This window comes from Microplitis mediator, chromosome 7 (assembly GCF_029852145.1).
Source record: "Microplitis mediator isolate UGA2020A chromosome 7, iyMicMedi2.1, whole genome shotgun sequence".
Lineage (NCBI taxonomy): Eukaryota > Metazoa > Arthropoda > Insecta > Hymenoptera > Braconidae > Microplitis > Microplitis mediator.
Genome location: NC_079975.1, coordinates 5,659,924 through 5,679,570, shown reverse-complemented (window position 1 = coordinate 5,679,570; position 19,647 = coordinate 5,659,924). Strand labels below are relative to the sequence as shown.

The 19,647-nt window shown below is 30.0% G+C and overlaps 1 protein-coding gene across 1 annotated transcript in view; it reads left to right on the top strand.

The window, feature by feature from the left end:
- LOC130671066 (otoferlin-like) overlaps positions 1–19,647 on the top strand; it is a 26,314-nt gene extending 6,667 nt beyond the window's left edge. Inside the window, exons 6-13 of the mRNA XM_057474756.1 lie at positions 225–559; positions 735–865; positions 2,013–2,200; positions 2,368–2,603; positions 7,969–8,141; positions 15,773–15,873; positions 18,710–18,882; positions 19,637–19,647. Of these exons, the coding sequence (XP_057330739.1) occupies positions 225–559; positions 735–865; positions 2,013–2,200; positions 2,368–2,603; positions 7,969–8,141; positions 15,773–15,873; positions 18,710–18,882; positions 19,637–19,647 (1,348 nt within the window). The remainder of the gene's footprint in view (positions 1–224; positions 560–734; positions 866–2,012; positions 2,201–2,367; positions 2,604–7,968; positions 8,142–15,772; positions 15,874–18,709; positions 18,883–19,636) is intronic.

The window sequence follows — 19,647 nt, the reverse complement described above, 5'->3', positions numbered from 1 at the left end:
ATTCATGTTTGGAAAATAGTATTTTTTTTTCTCAGTGTATAGTAATTTTTCTATAAATTTTTTATACAAAAAATACAGTAAAATTCTATGCGTGTAATAAAGTACTGGTCAATGAAATAGTCTCTTGCTAATTTGAAATTTTTTGAGCGAAAAATATGATCATGTTTAGTGTAAAATATTATTTGTTAGTCGTACTAACAGTTAATTGAAGCAAAATGCCTTAGATGTTTCGAATTGGAAGCCGAATTTCCAAAAGACCATTCATTAATTATTCAAGTGTGGGACTGGGATGCAGTGTCAGCAGATGATTTGATTGGTGAAACGGTAATCGATATCGAAAACCGATACTATAGCGATCATCGCGGTTGTTGTGGGATATCAAGAACATACAGTACATCTGGATATAACGCTTGGCGTGATCGTGAGAAACCCGTCCAGATCCTCGAGTCCCTTTGCAAACGGAACAATTTACCCTCCCCGGAGTTTTCAAACTCTTGTGTAACAATCGGAAAACAAGAATTTCCATTTCATGCGACATTGAATACCCGAGACGAGTCAGGTACCATGAGAAATAGACTGGATGCTGAAAACTTTTTCATTCAAATATTAACTTGCACTTTAACAATGTATACATATAAATGTATATATATACAAAAAAATGAAAAACTTTTTAAAGTTAAAATAAGAGAGAAGAAAGTAGAGACACAAATAATAAAAAGTTTGTTGTACTTTAGAGCTAAGAGAACGTATGGCATTGAATGTACTCCATCATTGGGAACATTTTCCAATTTGTGGGCTTGCATTAGTTCCGGAACATGTTGAAAGACGTCCATTATTTAATACCGAACGTCCAGGACTTGAACAGGTTTTATTGTTTTCCGTTGAATACCATTCAGAATAAATGGTTTTTTTTTATTATTTTTGTAATGAAAGAATACGTCGGTATAGAAGATAAAAGAGGATTAAATGCTGCAATGAGTGATGCCGCGCTTTTTTATACGAGTATAAATTAAAGAATAGGGATTATATTAATAATCAAAGAGAATTAATTAAGGAATTTTATTAGTAAAATTTTTATGTAAGACATTTTATGCTTTAATTCCTAATGGACTTAACTGATTTACTGACGGAAATTTATGCCACTGGATAATATTTATTTTTCATATTTTTCATAACTTACTATATTGATTTTCAATAAATCGGGTTAGAGAGCTCGGGACATATTTTAGCATAAAGCTATTAAAGAAATATAAGAAGGTGGGAAATTAATTTTTTTATTAATTTACGCAGAATCAATTGTGACCAAATTGAAGGAAATTAATTTTTTTTTCGTAGTGGATGAAGGCGTGTATTTAAAAATACGCCCTCAGAGCATCCAGAAACCATGAGACATAAATTTTTTATCAGTTTGAATTTTCAAAAATTTTTTCTATACTCATTGGTAACTGGGAACTATAAAAAGCTTATAAAAAATTCAAATTTAAAAAAAAATTGAACGGAAGTGTACTATAGAGCTTTCTATTCCAACTATTAAACTTTAATGTCGACATAAAATTATGAATGAGCGTACTGTAGATTGTGTTAGCGCAAGTGATCTGAGAATGCAAATATTAAATTCATGAACGAGAAAGTTTTAATGATAAAACACTTTATGATTTGTAATTAATTCAACAAAGTTTCAGTCAAAATTATTCCACGCGTGAAAAGATGCAAGTTATGATATTTAGAGCTTCAAAATATCCAAGAAATCTGGTTTAATATTCCTCAAGTAGCATTCATAGCATGTGAAAACTATCTAATTATTGCTTATGCTAACGTCGAAAAATAATTCACGGTAACGAGCGAAAAGTGCGGCATCACAAATTGTTGACATTTATCCGAGATAATTGCGCTTTATAACCAATCACAGATTAGAAGTTCCTAATCATCTTAGTGATTAATAAAGTATGGATTAGTCTAGTCATCGAGACAAGTGAATCCACTTGATGCTAAATCGTGATGTTGATATTTAGGGTAAATTGGAGCTTTGGGTGGACATGTTTCGCATCGATGACCTACCTCCGAAGCCACCTATCAACATAACCCCCCAAATCCCGGAGGAGTATGAGCTGCGTGTTATTATATGGAACACGGAAGACGTACCGCTGGTGGACAACCAATTTCTCTCGGGCGAAAAATGCTCCGACATTTACATTAAAGGGTAAAGAATTTCCTTCCTTGTTTATACATTTACAACAGTTTAATTTTAATTAAGGCCATTATACTTTTTACTTTTTAAAGTACGTATTTGAGTTACGGTTACATTTAAACTAGAGCCATGGGTTTAGACCATAATCTTTGTTAATGTTTACATTTAATCCTCTTAAGTTGGATCATGTATGAAGATTTACAAAAGACTGATGTTCATTACAATTCATTAAACGGCGAGGGAAATTTCAACTGGAGGTTTATCTTCCGCTTCGTGTATTCAAAGTCGGAAAATTTGATGATTGTTAAAAAAAAAATGTCTATTTTTGCGAGAGATGAAACTGAACAAAAGTTGCCGTGTAAACTGTGTATTCAAGTTTGGGATAGTGATCATTTTTCACCTGATGATTTTTTAGGTAAGCAATTATTTTATATCAGTGTTTTGTGTATCTACACAGAAAAAAATAGGTGCTGCAACAGAACGTAGTTCTGTGGGAGGAACAGCACAAAATTCTGTTGCAGCAATAGGATTTTCATGTTACAGCAGCAGGACACATTCAGAATTTGAATTTTTTTCAAATTTCGAAGTTTTACTACATTGACAAAAAAAATCGGTACACGAAACTTGTTCCTAGTTCTATTGATTCCAAAGAAAAAATCCTTTTGCTACAACAGGATATTGTCCTGCTGCACCCACAGGATGTGTCCTGTCGCTATAATATGAAAATTCTGTTGCTGTAATATGAAAATCCTGTTGCTGCAACAATATTCTATCTTGTTTTTCCTACAGGACTGCGCCCTATTGCAGTACCTATTTTTTTTCGTGTTCTATAAATGGATGTAAATACAAGTGTTCAATACTCATTCGTACTACTTTTGAACAATCGTTTTTATAAATAATCTACAGAAGACAGTTTTTATTTGAGACTGAAAAATTTTTTTTTTCTATACTCTTTCAATAATTTTTCACTGACAATTAAAAGCCTTCGGAAGATTTTGTGGCAACAAAAAAAATTAAACACATAGGGGAGGGTGGGGCAGAGCGGCCCCCATGGGGCAGAGCGGCCCCCCTGAAATTTTGAACAAAAAAAAAATTTTTTTTTTTTCGACTAATTACTATAAATCCGATATGTTTGCGCATTTTTACCCCTACGCATGACATTTGGGGCAAAATGGACAAGCCCAAAATTTTGAAAAAGTGATTTTTTCATATTTTTATCGTCAAATTAAAAAAAAATTATCATTCTTCCACATTTCTAGTCCTACGCATAACACCTGGGGCAAAATGGACCAGCCGAAACTTCCGAAAAAATTATTTTTTCATATTTTTCGGCCGTTTCTTTATGTAAGAGGCAAATTTGGTCACTAAAAATTTATAAAAATTAAATTTTTTTTTTTAGTTGATAAATTTTTGAAATAAAGTAAAATTATAGAATTTTTTTTTTTTTTCATTAAGTAACAATTAGTAATTAAGGTAATCGAGAGTGAACGATTTTTTACGCTTTAAAAAATTTTTTTCGAGTAATATAAAACCAAAAATAGTTGTCAAGAGTAAGAAATACATTCTTAATGATGAAAATAATTTAAAAAAAAAAAAACGAAAAAAAAAAATTTTTTTATCACTTTTTGAAGGGGGGCCGCTCTGCCCCACAAAAAAAAAAAAATTTTTTTCAGAATTTCGGCAAAGTGTCCATAAATTTGTTCGAAATAGGACAAAAGTAAAGTGATCATATGGTTGAAAGCCACAAAAAATAATAATTGGCTTAGGGGGGCCGCTCTGCCCCACCCTCCCCTATATACAGGTGTATGTGCAAAATTACGTGTTGACATTAATAATTTTAAGTTATTTCATTCCAATGCAGTGAAATTAATTACATTGCATTTAAAATTTGGGCAGTATAGTAAAATTCAATGAATATTTCAGAGAAATTGACAATAAGAAATACGAACGAGCAATAAATGAAGTTCTAACTACATTCCTGTTATTTATATATTTATAGCTCAGATTATTTATTCAGATATAAATAATAAATATAAACGAAAAATTGTATTCAAAAGTTAAGTTAAATTTTAAACGCAAACTTTCCGAAAACATGATGAAAAGTTTCAAGGTAGAGCGAGCAGTTTATCTAGATAAAAAAAAAAATAATACTGGAGGAGACAGCAAAAAAACTCGCAGGCACAACTTTGTGTGCTTTTTAACATCTATCTTTTGTAAACATATCTTGAGATGTTGAAAAGTTATTCTATAGCCAACATTTTTATATTACGTTGGTTTGCTTTTCATCATCTTAATTGTTGTCAGAATACAATAACTTATACATTGCTCATGCATATATTTTTACCTCATGTACTTTTTATAAAACTTCAATTGCAATCAAATATATATATAAATATTCATATCTTTACAATAAGTGAATGATAGATTTTTATTCAACTTTTTATTTACAACAGTTTATTAAGTGAAACTTGTCTTTCTTTTTTCCGAACTTGAACTAGCTAAGTAATATATCAATTTTCATTAAATATACAGGCGGAAAAACAAGGTACAATATGAAATGCTAAAAATAAAATACAATACAATTGTACTGTTACTATATTGTAAAGAATCGAAATACTTTTAATTTATTAAATATTTATATAATTATTTTTATAACGAATTAATTTTATTTTTTCACCTGCAACTCCTCGACTGATATCTACTTACGATTATTTGTCTAAAAAAAATACACATCGTTAATTTCTCCGTCCCTATTTTCTAGCCTTTCCCTATATATTCTTATGATATATATATTTGTATTAATACAAAAATATTATCACAACTGTGAATATAATTTATATATTTAACAAGAATATTGTAATACTTTAATAGAAAACGATAAAGTCCATTTCGATAATATTTTTTGACTGAACTTGGATAAATATCAAATTTTATTTTATTGAAAGCCTTAAGCTGCTCACGAATTTTATCTATAGGTGAAAAAAAATGTATGACTCTAATAACAATCATCAAAAAAATTCGCGTGGGAATAAGTATGGATACTTTAGATCCTTCGAGAAACTGTTCTTTTTTTTTTTAACTTTATTACCTACACCTTTCTTTCTATAAGCGCGCGAAATTAGTAAAACATTTATATATATTCTTTTTTTTGTTTTTTGATTTTAAGGTCAAGTGAGGTCGCTATTTTTGAGTAAATTTTTCAAGTACAATCATCTATTAATAATTAAATTGATTTTAGTAGAAAAAAAAAAAAGAAATTTTTTCAAAAATCTCAGCTGTCTAAAAATATTTAAATAGTAATAAATGAAAATACAAAAATTTTTCTCAAACAATACTTTTGTGGTCGTTCTTGTGAACCCGAGTCAAAAAACAAATTCTAGTTTAGTCCTCAAAAGCGTCAATTCCTTTGATGTTTTATTTGCCGCCCAGAAAGTAACTACTTCAGTACTCAAAATCCTCAATGAGAGCTATAAGGTCTAAATGCGAATAATTCATCGATTTTAAATTAAACGTAAAACCTCAAAATCCTCAACGAATGGAAAGTTATAGTTCGGACTTTTAAAAATTTTAGATAGATAAGGGAGGGGAGAGAATACGTCGAATGAGACTTATGAGGTTCAAATGCAGATAAAATTATTCCTGTATATTTTGAGTATTTTGAGGCTCTAATCCAGATTATCTTATTCCAGTTTAGTCCTCAAAGTGGTAAAATGGGTCTTAACTACTACAGTAGAAACTCTTTAAGTCGAACCTCGATAAGTCGAAAACCTCCTAAACTCGAAGAAATGTTTCATCCCCTTTCTTCCAAGCCCCGAAACCTCCGTTGCTCGAAATTTTTACCCTCTATAAGTCAAAATAATTAGTGAGTCCCTACAAGCTATTTCTGTACATTTTTACCCTCCATAACTCGAATACATACACTTGGACCTCTTTATCTCGAATTTAAAATTATTACTGTATGTAAGTATCTTATTAGGATTACCAGTTCTACGAAATGGTAATGGAATTTATAGCAGACTTCAGGTTTTCTGTTGGTGATTGTAAAATTGTCATACCTTTAGACATAGTTAGGATTCACTGCAATACACATCAATTTCGACAGCTCCTGCTGCCTAACTCGAAATTCTCTATGACTCAAAAACTCTATAACTCGAATTTTTTCTCCTCTCCCTTGGAGATCGAGTTATAGAGGTTCTACTGTACTTTGAGGACTAGACTAGGATAACTTTCTATACTGTTGTCAATCTTAAAATTCTAAATTGATCCTCAAAAACTTCATTGAGAATTTTGAGACTTAAATCCAAATTTGCTGTTTGACTCGGGTAACTATTCATAAGAAAACAAATCAGCTCTCAAGATAATTTAGTCAGTCGTCAAAGAGTGTAAGTAAATAGTTAAGATTGTTTGTTTATAATAAAGAGATAAAGCAAGATAAGTAAGATAAAAATGTTGGAATGACGTATTTTTTTACGTCACTAACGTCAAAGCCCCGGGCTATTTTGAAAAAGTATAAATGTCTCCGCTGGTTTATGTTGAGTAAAAGTAAAAGTTTTTTCCACCCTTGTATCTAACCCTCACGCCCGGTCGTTTCTTATCACCCTCGGAATGTTTGAAAGACAATGAAGGGGAATTTCTCGCACTGTTGATGGTGTTATTCCCCTCTGACAAAGCGGCTTTACTACGTAAGCTTATTCTGGATTTTCTCAATCCCGAAAACGTCACGCTATACTTTTTTTTATTCATCTAATTTTATTTATATTCACAATTTTTTTTTTTTTTTAATTATAAATAATTAAAAAATTTCAAAACTGAGTAACACGGGACACCCAAAAATTTCACGAATACTTGGAGCAAAATAGGAAATATTTAAAAGCAAAAAAAATATAATTTTTGTTTACATTTAGAAAATCGTTTCTTATTCTTATGGATTTAAATTATGGGCATTATTCAAATCGCAATCACCCCCTAGCACATTTATAACCTACTTAGAGATGATTATACACTGTACCAGTTTTTTTGGATTAAAGATACGTTTGGCAGTCGCTAAATTTCACATGGTACTAAAATAAAATTTTTACTACTGATAACCCCTCAATTTGTAAGGCTAATTTTAAGATCATGCTGGAAAAAATTAAATTGTCATTTGCAAACATTGGCTTTTACTATCTAACGATAAGGTAGGCGTTGAAATGTTTTTATTCATTTCATTCTGAATTGTAATTTTTTTTATTTTTTTGCCGAAAAATTGGGATACCGAAATCCTTTATTTGACTTTTTTCTAAGGTTCAACCTCATTACCTCAGAGAAAAATATCATGTGGGAACAAAAAATTCAAAACTTTAAATGTCGACTTAGCAAACAATGATTTAATACCGAGAAAATATTTTGGCTTTAGAATTGTTTTGCTAAAAAAAAAAAAACTGAGCCAAAGTCTTCAAGTATCTGGGGAAAACGACCTACTAAATTTTTTTTTGGAAGGGATTAATTTTTAGCCCACAGTCTGGTTTTGTTTTAATCCTGATTCAAAAAAATCTTTTAAATGAGAAATAACCGAAAATAAAAAATTTCATTTTATTAAAAATTTTTATTGCATTGCCTGAAGTTCCCAACCTATCCACCTTCTCTTAGATACCATCAATAAATATTTTCGATCAAAATTCAGAATATTGTAAAATTTTCTATCAGTTTTAAAAATATTTTATACTCATTAAAGAATTTAGTAATATTCTGACTTTTTTTTTAAATAATTAAATTACTATTAATAAAAATACTATTTTCAGGTTCATTAACGATGGATCTATCACGAATGCCACGCGGGAGTACGAATTCAAAAAATTGCACTTTAAAGGTCACGGATCCCAAGTCACCTTCGGTCAGTCTATTTAAAGTAAAACGTATCAAAGCTTGGTGGCCATTTAGTTTCGTCACTAATGAAGGAGAGCCTATTCAAGCGGTAAGAAAATTAAAAAAAAATAGATACATATATATATGTATATATCATACATACCCTACCTACCTCAATAAGCGGAAAATCTCTCAATTAAAGTAAAAAATAATTAAAAGCAAGTGTTAAATTTAAATTGGATGATATTTTATTTAAAGTTAACAGTCATGACAACGCGAATTATAAATTATGCGCAATCTTCGGATTACACAAGAGAATAATATAGTGTGGTATGGTATTTTGAGAACAAAGTTTGGGGGAAAGTTGAGAGATAACGATCATGAGTGGTAGAAACGTGATTACAGAGAACACAGAAAGTGGTAGTTAGTGATCCAATGCTTCCTATAGTAGCTAATTCACAGAATACCACCAATTATTATCATGAAGAATCTCAAACAGTTGATGATGATAGGGTACACGTCGTGGATAGTATTATGCGGCTAACAGTGCCGAACATATGTATATTGAATAATGGTTCCTGTAGTTTGAGTTCTAGTACTGGTACACATACATGTTCTCGAGTATTGTTTGGATTATCTAATAACAATACCAGTCAATCATAACACACTGACAATAGTTACGTTTCAATTGGCACTTGGGCTGGTCTAAATCAATTGATGAGAATTCTGTGAATCTCACAGCACAAAGCTCGTCACCCTAATGTTCATTCAAACCTACAATGATTTCCATCAATTCATTACATATAATATATTTACTGACAACGTAAAATAAATTTGTTCTACTTTGTCAATAACGATCTCATTAATGGAATTTGGCTAAACTTATTTTGTCGACTGGATTTTAATAAATTGCAAGAAAAAAAATTTTTATGGAATTTTTGGACAAAAAAAAAATCTGAAAACCGCCTGACCCTGCGGGCCAGCCCCAAAACTTCCCGCTGTTTTCGAGCTCAGGGAGCTCGGAAACATTGTTACTTTGTCCGACGATATCTTTAGATGGAATGAACCGATTTGAACGTTCTTGGTGGCAATCGAAAGGGATCAACAAGACTTAAAACGGATTACATTTTGAGGCGAATCGGGCAAGTGGTTTATAAGTTATACGCAAAAAACCAAAATCAAAAAAAATTTTTAATTTTTATTTTTCGTATAACTCGTAAACTACATGACCGATTTACCCCAAAATCTTATCAATTCTAAGTTTTGGTGAGTTCTTTCGATTGCCACCAAGTACGTACAAATCGGTTGATTCGTTCCAAAAATATCGTTGGACAAAAAAAAGATCATACACACACATACATACACGGAAAAAAAATTCACGGATTTTTTACGATTTAACTATCGTAATTTTCATTATATAGTATTGTAACGCTGGACTATAAGTTTTCAATAATAATTTTTACAATAGACTATCGTAATTTTTATTTTATAATTTATACTACTACCTGAAAGAAAAAATCAGATACTATAGAGTAAATTATACAATTTGCGTCAACATAAATTCTAATACAACTATCGTAAAATGAATGAGTCGGTAATGTAGAATTTCTTTAAATATAAAATAATAATTAGAAGTCAATGGAGTAAAATATATTTTCTTAAGAAAGTAGAACTTATAATTAATAGAAAAGAAAAATTTATCATTTGGAATTTTTTTTTTTTTTTAACAGTTAAATTAAGAAGGAAAATACAATCTCGAAATAAAAATAAAACATGTTGAAGTAGTAATAATAAAATATTTATTTAATATTTTTTCAAATATATTTTTTTGGTATATATAAAATTTAGTATTAATTATTTTAACTTTATAAGTTATAATATTACATCAGATTCCAAAAGTATTATAATTTTTTCCTTTTGAATAAATAACTCATTTCTTTGTATTCAAAATACGCACATGTAGAAAATTTAAAAAAACCATAGGTGCAATTTTTTCGAATACTTTTTTTCTATAATTTATCATTTGTAAAAAAATCCAAAAACTATTAGGCGTCTGCTAACTTCAGTATCCATAAAGAAACTTTAAATGTCCATAATTTGAGGTTATTGTCGACAAATGAAGAATATCCTGTAACAAAATTAGGAGAATTGAATTTATTAGAAAAAATAAATTTTCATTCATTTAGAATCATTTATCCTATGACCACATAATACTACTAAATTGTTTATAAAAATAAACTTCATGTCCAGATAAATAATTTTAAAACGAACGATATACCCACAGAATATTCAGTTTAATAAAAATTAAATAGTATAAATTATACTTACACTACCAAATTATTATATTCCAGAATCTATGTAGGTTTGTTATGAAGAAAGCACAGTTTTTTTTTTAAATTTCTTATTTACAATTGTCCGAAAAACGTCATGAAAAATAACCTCTATTTCTGCACTACGCTTTGGGTAGAGATGAACTGATTTATAAATATATATAGTTGAACCACAAATAATACAGACAAAGTAGATGTCATCATTTGTATATATATATATATATATATACTCACACAAGCATCACATCATGGTATTGTGACATTTGTCTTTCATACGGAAACGCTTCAGATGGCATATACTATACCATGTCAAAAAATTTACAATTCAACTATCGTAATTTTTGTGACTTGTATTGTAAAAACATAGAGGCAGCACTGTAAATTAAGAGGAAGAATAAAAGAATAAATATTATAATTAAATCTCATTTTTTATTCTTTTACTATTTACGATAGTAACATTGTAATATTTCTTATTGAATTTTATACAACAAGCTCTTAATAAAATTACGATAGTGAATAGTAAAAAATCTTTTACAAACTGTAAATTTTCGTATCATATATTTGAAAGTTACAGATAATAAAAGTATAGTCCAGGATTACGATAGTAATATTGGAATTTTTCGTCGAATTTTTTTTCCGTGTACGGACGTCCGGTAGTCAGAATAGCTAGAAATAGTCAGAATAGCTTCTTAGCACCTCAAAACGTCAACATCTGATGAAAACTCGATATTCGAAAATCGGATCGAAACCAATAACTTCTCTTTTTTTGGAAATTTGAAATTTTCTTAGCGGGAAATTAAAAAATACTAATTTCAACTGATTTTCAAAGAAATCTACTTTAATATTTTTTTTTTTTTACTAATGAACGATTCGAATAAAATTTCAAAAATAATTTAGACGGTTTCCGAAGCTCAAATTAAATTTTTGACTGTGGTTTAATTTTTTATTCTGTACCATCTTATGTATTTCTGCATGCTCTATAGTTCTATGCGGGTAATCAACTCTATCGATCGCGGGAAAAATTTCTACATCAGTTAATTTCGTTACTTGAAGCATTGATAATCTGCTCGTTAAATTAATCTGAAAATTTGTTAAGTTAATCTGAACATCTTTTAAAAAATTATAATTATATACTTTTTAGTTTTCATTGAATTTTTCAAAAATTAACGATCCAAATAATTTCAAAATTTTAATCTCGATAAACTTCAAATTTATACGAAAAATAATAAAATCGGTAGACTTGCTCTGAACAAAATTCAAAAATTTCTGACTTTTTACTCAACTCTAATTTCAAAAAAATGTTTTATATTATACGCGTAATTACTGATTATTATTGACTGCTTGGAGTCATAAATAGCGGGCCTGAAGACTGGCTTACAGAATTAGAAGATTTCCGGTTTTTAGATAGAAATTTAAAGTAAAAATTTCCAAATCTATTAATTTATTTACTGATATAAATTAGAAATGAAACGAAAAAAAATTTTTTACTCGCTCAATTATAGCAAAGGGTCATTTTAAAATTGAGAATAGTTCTTCTGTCAACTTAATAGCTGAGTAAAGAGAGAATAGGACCTGATAAAGTTCCTAAGAAAGCTGAGAGCTGAAGATAACATTGGAAATCATTGATTTAGTTTCAACAGATTCTCTAATGATGAATAATGCGCTTGACCATTTCCACTTCTATTGAGAAAGTAATACCTGTAAAGAGGTATTATTCAACCTCTATAGCATCAAAGGTTGGAGAGTAAAGTACGGAATTTGTTCAATGAGTAACCCTTATTCCATTACCTCATTGGACGTAATCAGTGTCTTTGGTAAATTGGTTCACTAAATCCTTTTGCTATTTAAGATATAATTAATGAAATTTCCATGTTACTAATTGGAGTGAATTTAACAAGGATGTAACTCTATACGTATTTTATCAAACCAGGAGAGATTGCATCCAATAAATTAAATGAATTATTTGATGTTAATATCTGAGATCGACCAGCCGAGTAATTTGAAAAATATAATTGATTTCTATCTATTACGTGGGTTGAAGAAACAATTATTTTTTATGTAACTGCTAATAGTTTTTAATTTAATTAACACGTAACACCACGCAGACAATGCAGTCAGTGATTTTTCTGTAATTAATATGAAAAACTCCCTGAAGAGAAAATATTTATTTTATCAGACTTTGGAAGCTGAAAAAGTTTTAGAGTTTTACCCGCACGGTCAGGCATTTTTGAGATTTTTTTTCCAACTTTTAATACATCAATTGAAGATAAAGCCCTCACATATGAAATTTTCTGATGTGCTACTCTGAGACATCTTTTCTCAAACATAAAATCCGTTGGGAACAAGTATTTTAACCCTCCGTCCGTCGCGCGGTCTCGCCACCCTTCGTTCATCACGGCGCGGCGTTTCGCCGCAATGTATTTAATATTGCAGTGTTGCCAAATATCATAATTATGATTTTTTAAAATTCAAAGCACACCAGCTTATACGACTAGTCAATTGTAATTGTTTTTAGAATTTTTTCATTGAAACAAAAATTTTGTATTAAATAAAAATGTAAAAAAAAGAGATGAATTGAATGAGCTGGAAATAAGCCACAAGTGGTAACTGGCAACACTGCGCTGAAAATCCAAACAAATTCAACGTCCGATTTTACTCGCGTCAGCGTCAAATCGCCGCGTTTTTCAGGTTTTCCAGCAAAAAAAAATATTTTTTAATTATTTTAAATATCGGAAAAATAATTATCATTGGTACGTTCGATACTAAAAAGTATAATAGAAGAACTCTTAAAATTTCAAAAGACTGGGAAATTTTTTTTTTTTTTTAATAATCTTTTAATAAAAATTGCAGCTCTGCGCTCATAGCGCGACGGAGGTAGGGTTCATTCTTATGTACCTGAAGATAGGATCGTTTTTTGCAGAACGAAAATAAAAAATAAAAAATGTATTGGATATAGATTTCTGAAATATTTCGCACGTCAGCCAAAAATTCAAGGCCACCCTCAACTACCCTTTAAGCAGTCAAATTATATAAATTTTAAATTTTTTTTGCGCAAAAAACGTTCCGATCTTGAGGTACATTAATTCTTATTTTAAACTCGACAACACATAAAACTCGAATTTCCATAGTGACTTCGCCATTTTATTTCGAAGTACTAAAATTTCAAAAATAATGGTAAAGTTGTAGGTCTCCCCCATTTAAAATTGACTAAAAAATACACCTGTGTGAGTCACCCCGTAAGAATTGGCAACTTTATGGCATGACTATTATTTTAAACTCGACAACACATAAAACTTGAATTTCCATAGTGACCGCCATTTTATTTCGAATTACTAAGATTTCAAAAATAATGGTAAAGTTGTAGGTCTCCCCCATTTAAACTTGACTAAAAAATACACTTGTGTGAGTCACCCCGTAAGAATTGGCAACTTTATGGCATGAATTACATTACTTTATAAAAAATGTATGATAGTCAGACATTAAAATAATCTTTACAAATTTCAGTAATTTGTCACTCGTCACATTCCCTACTTATCAACGGCTCATAATTTGCTATAATAAATGAGGGCAATTAAAAATAAGTTATAAATGTGTATTATGAACATAAAAAAAAAAAATAAAAATAAATACGGGTGGGATAAAAAATATATCATTATTACAACAAACAAACGTAAACATATAAATACTGGGGTATGATTGATTTTAACGTATAAAGGAGATAGTGAACACGAAATCATTAGAACTGGTGTGCGTGACGACTTAGTTCTGTTGTTGTCAGTGTTCGGTCTCTAGGTTCGTGACTGCTGAGACCTAGGACGAGTTTTAATTCAGATCATCGTCTATTCTATTCTATTCTATCCTATAACATAACATAATCCCACTACTAACAATTTTTTTATACCTATACGAACAATCTATAGTTTATTAACCGAACCTTGTTACTACTACCCTTTAGTCACTTGCTTTGTCAGTGAACGTATATACGTATTTACGTAGATTTAATGATTGGCTAGCCTAGATTGACAACATATATTTATATTTGTGTTGGAATCAACGTTAGTATCGATCTTTAGCTTTAGTATATAGGGAGTTTTAAATAAATTTCGAGGCTTCAAGACTTGACAAAAAGGTTGAGGCGTATACAACCCTTAGATTAGAGTACATGTTGATCTTTTGCTGTTGGTGTTAGTTGAAGATAAATATTGTCTCGGGTACACAGTATTTCGGACAACTTTAATTTATTAAACATTTAAAAATAAAAATATCTAATTTTAGATCTAATGAAACGTTCAATTTTACTATTAAGGGTGTGCGAATAGTTCGAACTTACGAAATATCCGTACCGAATCAAATTAAACTATTCAATTCGAATCATTTGTAAGTTTTCGAATTATTCATGTATCTGAAGATCGGAACGTTTTTCACGCAACGAAAATGAAAAAAATTCATGAAATTTGTGTCTAAAGTCAAATTTAGGGGTAGTTGGGGTGGCCTGTCATTTTCGGGTGACGTGCGAAACATTTTCGAAATCTAGATCCAGTAGATTTTTTACTTTTCATTTCTTTTTTCTTATTATCGTTCCGCGACAAATGTTCCGATCTTCAGGTACATAATTATTCGTAAATTTGCGAACAATCCGAAATTTGCCGAAGTAATCGTAAGATCTCGAATTTTTCGAAAATTTATTAATTATTCCAAAATTTTTATTTAACGATTTAAAATTGTAATAGTTTTTGGAATAATTCAAATTTTTGTCAGAGGTAAATAGAGCTTAGACACAAACCTACGAAAAAATTATTTTTGGTTATTTTAAAAACTAACCTCTATTAAATAAAAATTCAATGTTTGAAAGCTGATCAAAATTTTTCCGATTCGAATCAAGTAATTCGAAAAGTTACAAATAATTCAAAAACTTTCGGATAGTTTTGAAATTAACGAATAATTTGAAGAGTTACGAATAATTCGAAAAGATTCAAATCTGATTCGCACACCTCTACTTACTGTTGTAGGACAACTAGGGCTACATGAAATTTCTCAAAAAATTTTAAAAGATGAAATCAGTCTGACAATATTTTACTCAAATAATTTAATTAAAGTTTCCACTATTCTAATTTTGTTGTTTTTTTTTGTAGATCGGAATTTGCAAATTTCAATCAATAATATCAATATATAAATATCTACGACGTGAATACATATTTTTTTTTTATGATAAAGTTTTAAAATTTTTCAAGCCCATTGCAATATTTTAGAAGTGAAAAGTAGTAAAAATAAAATTGAATTATCTTCAACTTCACTCTACCCAATAACAGAAAAACCCAAAAAAAAAAAAAGTTGAATATGCCCATAGTACCCTTATAACCTTTGTAATATATTTTATACTCTGTTCGATAACGATGTTATAACATTACAGGGTAAAGTAGAAATGGAAATGACCCTAGTGCCTATTTCAGAAGCTGAGGAGGAACCCGTGGGAAAAGGTCGGGATTCACCTAATCCCCTACCGCAGCCTGAGTAAGTTTAAATCTCTTCAGACAAAACTAAAATTCACATCTAATACCTCATAAAAAAATAAAACGAAGTAATAAAAAAAATGCAATATTACTTTACTAGTAAATTAAAATCGTAAAAAGATTGCCAGCTCATAAAAAAATAAATTTCATTTCTGCTAATCGCCCATAATCATTTTCAAATTAACTGAGTTTATAGTAGTGTGTTATTACAATATTTCTTCTTATCGCGATAACCTAAATGAACGAGCAGTATTACAAATTGTATAATTTATCAATCGATTCGCATGTTAAGATAGTGTATAAAGGAAAGACAGAGTAGCAAAATACACTTTTGTCCATTTAACTAACTATATACCCAGTCTTAAACATACTGATTTTATCAGCGTTTAGAATAATAAGTTTCCGTGTTACTGCTATTTTAGAAATTTTTTCAGGAATTATATATTATACCGTCACGAAATTAACTCATTCATGAAAAAAAAAAATATATATACATATATTAGGGTGGTCGTTAAAAATTAAGTTTTCTCAGGCACCCCATCAAAAGCTTCTTTTTAGTGAAAAAATACGTGGGGAATTTGGTTTTTTTCTTTTTAAGTAAAAAGAACACGTGCCGCAGGACGATCAAAGTTCATTTTTCGATACAATCGCGGTTTTTTTTAAATATCTCATGAAATATGCAGATTAAAGGAAAAAATCATAGAACTAATTTTGTAGGAAATTAAATTCTTGACAAAAAAGGTCATATTCATTTTTTTTATAAAATGTGTATTTATGAAGATATTTTAAAAAAGCTTTTTTAGATCTTAGCAATTGAGCATTTTAAGGATAACGAATGTCAAAAATAACGTTTTTCCTTAAATATAGACAACTTCGTAACTCGTAACATATCAATCATTAATGCTTGTTGTAGTTTCTATATACTTAGAAAAATAGTATATTACACTACAAGGGAAGAAAGTTGAAATTTCTGCCCTGTGTGATATGATGCCCGAGGCGAAGCCGAGGGCATCATGACACACAGGGCAGGGCTTTTAACTATCTTCCCGTGTGGTGTATACGATTTTTCTTTATACCTGGTCGAAAGTACGTTTATTAATTACATTTTTGAATACTATAAACAACACAACCACGTTCTGCCTTCAGCTGACAGGTCGGCCATGTTTTTTTTATTTGCTCCCTATTGACGCGCCTCTTTCGGACATACATAAAACTTTAATTTTTTTCCGTCTCCCTTTTTTTTTTTGTTGCGTTTTTGATGCCTGCCCCGCGACATTTGAAAGCACGAGCGAAGCGAGTGCGTCTGGTCGGCGGGGGCAGGCATCAAAAACAAAACAAAAAAAAAGACATAATTATACTTATAAAAAATAAAAATAAAAAATAATTATTTTTTTTCGAAAGAAATAAATTTATGCCTATGAACAAGATTTTTTTCCTGCCAATAAATAATATATAAATGAATACATAATCTTTCAATAATTAACCTCGCCTCTGCATCAAAATCTTTTATCACCTCATCCTCGTCCATAGAGTCATCAGATGATACTTTTTCAGTCATTTTATTATTGCAAGTACACTGTTTACTTAAAATATCACAAACAACGAGACACGAAAACACTGACGTACATATAAATAAAGCAACGATCTATGATGTTATCGTCAAAAATTTTATTGATAAAGTGGTAGACGTTCAGTAGATGGCAGCAGCCGGCTGTTTCCGTAGGCACGAAAAAATTTTTTGCTCCCGGCGATGTAAGTGGGGCGCGTGTAACTCCACTAGGAGAGGGAAATGAGACTTTAGGCCTTAAAATTAGGGAGGGAAGTGCGTACTTTCGACTAAGGGATAAAGAAAAAACATTTTCAAAATTTGTAATCCTTAAAACGCTCAATTGATAAGATCTAAAAAAGTTTTTTTAAAATATCTTCATAAATACACATTTTATAAAAAAAATGAATGTGACCTTTTTTGTTAAGAATTTAATTTCCTACAAAACTGTTCCTGTTATTTTTTCATTTAATCTGCATATTTCATGAGATATTTGAAAAAAACCGCGATTGTATCGAAAAATGAGCTTTGATCGTCCTGCGGCACATGTTCTTTATACTTGAAAAGAAAAAACCAAATTCCCCACGTATTTTTTTACTAAAAAGAAGCTTTTTATGGGACGTCGGCGAAAATTTAATTTTTAACGACCACCCTAACATATATACATCCACAAATATACAGGGCAACCCAGGGTAAAATGAGACATAATTTTTGAGACAAAAACAAATTGTTATTTTTTTGTAATGCTTAGTTACAGTATGTAGAAAGGGGGGGGGGGGTAAGTTGGTTAGGCCTTACGGCCAAATTTAAAATTTGAAATAAAAGAATTTCAATTTTTTCAAGCGTTATCTGAATTATTTTCTTCAAATCTCGAAAAAGCTGCCCGAGGCAAAATGGGCTAAAAAGAATTTTCGGTTACACCGTCTAGACTGATTAAATTATCCCAATGTTTATACAAACCGGAACTAAGTATTTTGTAAAAAGAATTTTTTGTTTCATAATAGTGTCTCATTTTACCCCAGGGTTCTTAGTATCCCGAGATCTATATTATGTAAAATTATTTTTTGTTTATTGATTTTGCTGAGTACGCTTTTAATTTTTTTTATTTTAAGACTTTGAAAAACATATAACTTATATCTTTGTCGGCACCGTGTGTTTTTCATCACTCGCCTGTAGTACATATGATGCATATTTCTTTTGAACGTCTGGTAGTACAGTAATATAGAAGATATGAACTCGAAGAAAGAAATGAAAATTAAATTATAATAAAATCTTATTTGACTTCTTTCAGTCGACCAGATACATCATTTTCCTGGTTTCGTAATCCCTGGAAAGCCTTTTGCTTTGTTGTGTGCCGTTATTACAAATGGCGAATGATATGTTGCTGTTCAATGTTTCTGTTCATACTACTATTCTGCTGTGCCGTTTATGCATTTCCCGGCTATCTTGTTAAAAAAATTTTGGGCGCATAATAAAATTTTATTTTACAAAACAGTATTCGACTTTTTATTATTTATCATAAGACCATTGTTCCCACTAACAACTGAATCTCAACTTAAACTGAAAGGTATAATTAAACTAAAAATATTCGAGATCAGAATAAATATGATGATACTGAAGTTAGCCTACATCTAATAATTTTTTGATAATTTTCAAAACAGTAAATTACAAAAAAAAAAAAAAAAAAAAAAAACGCCGAGCCCTTGATTTAAATTGTCTATGGAATTTCCATAGGATTTCTTGGCATCAGAAAAATTTTCTGGAAGAACGCTAACTCAGGCGGATCTCAGATTTTTGTGCATTTTGTTTAAAAAAATAATCAACAGAATCAATATTTGTAAAAAAAAAACCCTAGACACAGAGAATTTTATAGTATTTTTTACATCAAAAATTTATAGAAAAATTACTATGGCATAGTAACATGAGGACAGTATGGAATTATTGAACAAATTACCGATAACGTAGAAATTTTTAAAATACATCGAACAGAATTTACAAGGTGCATTGTAATTTTATCCAAGAAATTTAAATTTCTTAATCTGTTGCTTTGTCAAAATTACAATGCACCTTGTAAATTCTGTTCGATGAATTTTAAAAATTTCTACAGTATCGGTAATTTGTACAATAATTCCATACTGTCCTCATGTTACTATGACTATACTAATTTTTCTATGAATTTTTAATCCAAAAATACTATAAAATTATCTGCGTGTAACAGATCCCGTGTAA